The 4,148-nt window shown below is 35.1% G+C and overlaps 2 protein-coding genes across 2 annotated transcripts in view; one reads left to right on the top strand and one right to left on the bottom strand.

Moving 5' to 3' along the window:
- Positions 1-1,486, top strand: part of LOC119840603 (cytochrome P450 6j1-like) — a 6,826-nt gene extending 5,340 nt beyond the window's left edge. The window contains exons 7-11 of the mRNA XM_038367289.1: positions 3-150; positions 244-362; positions 496-601; positions 722-970; positions 1,314-1,486. Coding sequence (XP_038223217.1) covers positions 3-150; positions 244-362; positions 496-601; positions 722-970; positions 1,314-1,486 — 795 coding nt within the window. The remainder of the gene's footprint in view (positions 1-2; positions 151-243; positions 363-495; positions 602-721; positions 971-1,313) is intronic.
- A 99-nt stretch (positions 1,487-1,585) lies between these two features.
- LOC119840602 (ATP-dependent DNA helicase DDX11-like) overlaps positions 1,586-4,148 on the bottom strand; it is a 6,148-nt gene continuing 3,585 nt past the window's right edge. The window contains exons 6-10 of the mRNA XM_038367288.1: positions 3,841-4,029; positions 3,449-3,564; positions 2,817-2,977; positions 2,382-2,482; positions 1,586-1,992 (exon numbers count right to left, since the gene is read on the bottom strand). Of these exons, the coding sequence (XP_038223216.1) occupies positions 1,906-1,992; positions 2,382-2,482; positions 2,817-2,977; positions 3,449-3,564; positions 3,841-4,029 (654 nt within the window). The 3' untranslated portion in view covers positions 1,586-1,905. The remainder of the gene's footprint in view (positions 1,993-2,381; positions 2,483-2,816; positions 2,978-3,448; positions 3,565-3,840; positions 4,030-4,148) is intronic.

The following is a 4,148-nucleotide window of genomic DNA, read 5'->3' as shown; positions in this document are numbered from 1 at the left end:
TCTTCCCCAAATGGGCTACGGATTACTTTACGAAAGTGTTCCGCCTGGTATCGGAACAACGAAGGGCACAAAGAGGTCGTACGGGTGAAACTAAAGATTTAGTCGACGCTCTCATTAAATTAAAAGAGGAATCAGACCAAAACAATGAAGGTAGGCAATGTTCCAGCCATAATTTAAAACTATGAATGATGCTTTCTGGATTATTATTATTTCGTGGATTTTTATATTTAATTGTATTTATAGGTTTGACGGAAGATACGATAGTAGCACAAGCGGCAATATTTTTGCTAGGAGGCTTTGAGACTTCTGGCGCTGCTCTGAGCTTCGCGTTATATGAATTGGCGTTCCACCCAGAAATACAAGTAAGATGAGTTCTCATTACGTTAGCCGAGTTCCAAAGGAATAATTTAGATGGCCTCCCTTCTTATGCTCATATAAATTGTAATACTCTTTGCTTGGCCGTACTAAAGAAACTTAAACTCCTTTGCTTTCCAGGAGAAAATGTTCCAAGAGTTAGTAAAAATAAAGGAGCAAGATGAAAATGGCAACTTGGATATATCAAAGCTTACAGAAGCGCCTTATTTTAATAGTGTTATCAAAGGTGGGTATAAAAAACTGTATAGATATAGACGTATGTAATAATCTTCCTATTGAAGAGCGCATTGGGTAGAGCAGCATTTTGTACGATCCCTTGGTAAAAGAACATTTAATTATATTACAGAGGTACTTCGGAAATATTCTCCAATGGGCTGGCTAGACAGAATAGCCGTACAAGACTATAAAATTGACGATAACCTCACTATAGAAGCGGGAACACCGATTTGCGTCAACGCTATCGGCATGCATTATGATGAGAATTACTTCCCAAATCCGTTGGAGTTCAATCCAGAACGATTTATGCCAGAAAATGAGAAAAACATCACACCGTTCTCATATTTGCCATTCGGAGAAGGCCCCAGAAACTGCATTGGTAAGATAAGAACTGACTGATTGGTATTCTATTTCTATCTTCCAACGCTTACATTCAGACCTTCACTAGCACTCAGCAGGAGTTCTTAAAAGCCATTTTAAGTGAAAATTCTTATTAACGCTCAAAGCTCATAAGAACATACGCTGAGAATATGTATAAAGCTTTTGAAATTATTTTCTGTTACTTATTAAGAAAGCAACAAATGACTACCTAACTATTTATGAATATTAGTTTTGACGGTCCTTTATATGAATATTACTTATAATACTTTTTGAATTCGGTTTTTATGATTTATTTCCAGAAAGCAAAATTTGCAGTTATTTTATGATTATTTATTTTTCAGGTAAACGGTTTGGTCAGATTTCGGTTCGGCATGCTTTGGCACACGTTGCATTGCATTTTAAGGTGAAACCTTTAGCAAACGGACCCAAGCCAAGTGAAGTAGAGTTTGAGAAACATGGACTCTTCTTGGTCCCAGGTCAAGATCTCTACGTCGATTTTATTCCTAGAAATTAATGAATTTTGAAAAAAAATCTGTTTATAAATTAAAATTTATATATAACGAAGACATGTGGCCCTATCGTTGAAATGGTCCGTAATAATATTGGAATAATAGGTACAAATTCTGTGTAGACTGAGAATGGTGGAGATATCGATATATATATCGACCACAGAGAATGAAGAAGATGAAGCGATAGACGCTTGAATATACAATCCACTATAGAATTATCCTCCAAATCATTTTTTAGAGCAAACTTGTTGGCTATCAAGATGTCCGTTGCCTTGTGGCAGACTTCCTCCAACTGTAATAATTAATACTTGATGTTACCTTTTAAAGGCTAGTTGAAACTTATAAATAAAACACTAGTATTAAATTAAGATGTTTTACGTCTACATTAAATAAAAGTTACTTAATAAAAAAATAAGGAATTTCCTTATTGCGTTTTAATTTTGTGTCTCGAAAAGAACCTTGCGATACTGCTGGCCGTCTGACCGAAACTACAATTCGGTATCAACGATTTCTATAACAAAAAATAAAAGTGTTATACAACGAATGAAAGACGATTATAAACTACGCAAATATCTATGTTATAATAATTGATATTAATCCAAAAGCCACAATCATAGATTGGGCTAGCAATAATTTTCTGAGAAAAGCTTGAAAAAATAACCAATCATAGGATAGTTTTTGAACTGGCATGCAGATCAGAGATTAGAGTGTGACCCCGCTGCTCCAAAACCATTCCAAGTGTAGTGGCATTTGACTTGGATCTACTTGATCAATTCTAAAAATTCTTTACCATACTATAGGAAGCTACATCTCTACCAAGTAATGTATTCAAATTCTATCCCGGGGCAACCCGAGCGGAGCTGGATTAAGTAGCTCGTCCAAATAAAACTACAAAAATACCTGGACAAAAGAGGGTAGAGCGGCGATAGTACTAGGCCTTGAATATCTTTCGTCCACCAGCAAAACTGTTGCGTAGTCGTTAATGTGACGCACGGCTCTCCCTGAAAAATATTATTTAAATTTAATATTAAGGCAATCTATACATATCCAATAATTAGTACGATAAAAGCTAAAGCCTCCGGAAATTATTTATAAGATTGTTTTACGGAAACAATGCTATATTACGATCGTATAATGTATGTCATGTTCAAAATTAAACTTACGTACACACTAAGATATACATATCATTTGGCTTTTTATTTAAGTTAATATAACATTTATGTTTAATATATGTTTTAGCGAACTTAACGTAGTAACACCGATTTAATTGAGAAAGTTTTAATATTTATTTTTCAGTAATTTCGTGATTGATGTAAAATTATTAGTGAAACATACCTATGCATTGGTTAACAGCTTTCATGCATAGGTTTTCATAATATTGGGCCCCAGCGCCCGGCGCTGCTTTATTTAAATAGTTCATTTTTTCCTTCAATTCTGGAGACTTCACGTTGGGGTAAGGCAGGCCAAATACTAACACACAACGCCCTAAATCATCGCTGAAAAAAGAAAAAAAAATTAAATACCTGTATTTTTTTAACCTTTCATATATTTAATACAAAGTCATGCACAAATTGATTTTTATAACCAAGGAATCCAAAAATCAGGTAAGCAACATAGTAAGAGACATAGATAATAGGCATATAGGCGTTTCCTTTTCCTCATCCGTCCCAGTCCATTCCTTCTTTCCAGTCGTTAATCCATTCCTTTTCCCTTACCCCAAAAAAGCGGGCAGCGCATTCGCAGAGGCCCTACCTTTGCGAATGTTCATGGGCGGTGGTAATCGCTTACCATCAGGCGAACCACCAGCTCACTATGACATAAAAAAACCTTTATTTGAACCAACAGAAAGATATTAGAGACATACATTAGAAATATTTTAAGTGCATCTTCGCAAAAGACGAAAAGGGATGACACTAAATAATCCTCTTGGAAAAACTCGAAAATATTTTATCGGTTGAAAAAAGTACCTGAAGTTAAGTCCCTCGCTGAGCTTACCGCCAACGACGCTAAGTAATAACGCTCCTGTTTTTTCCGTTCTTTGTTCATCTTTGTTGTTAATCGCCGCTGCGTATTTTTGCAGCACCTACAAAAAAATTTATGTATATTTAAATAACACTTGTGACAATTTCAAAGGTTTAAATTTAATTTATTAAATGCATACCAGGAATGACCTTCACCAACAAATTGTGTAGTCATTAGTGTAGCATTCTAAAAATACTTAGTAGTGTGAATGTATAACATTGCCATTTAGCTTAATGAGCCGCTTTATAAGTTTTTTTTTTTTATTTATCAAATTATCGTATTTTAACATTTTCTATTTGCAACTGCGGTTGATTATAATATGTATGTTTGTGTCTACCTGATCAACATCAGCAGCTGACTTCGGTTCACGGAACACGGTTTTCTTTTTCGATATAGCGTCTATCACGTTGGTAACTTTCATATGATCATAGACCACTTGTTCATACGAATACGAGGGTAGGAAACACACGACCCCACCGGGTACTATGGAACAGACGTTACGCAGAATGCGACCCACTTCATCGAGCTGCAAACAAAAAATATAATAAACTAAAAAATCCTATCCTATTTTCTACTAATATTATAAATGCGAAAGTTTGTAAAGATGTGTGTGTGTTTGTTGCTCTTTCACGCAAAAACTACTGA

Source organism: Zerene cesonia, chromosome 6 (assembly GCF_012273895.1).
Source record: "Zerene cesonia ecotype Mississippi chromosome 6, Zerene_cesonia_1.1, whole genome shotgun sequence".
NCBI classification, from domain to species: Eukaryota; Metazoa; Arthropoda; class Insecta; order Lepidoptera; family Pieridae; genus Zerene; species Zerene cesonia.
Note: the sequence above shows the minus strand (reverse complement) of the source record. Positions and strands in the feature narration are given on the sequence as shown.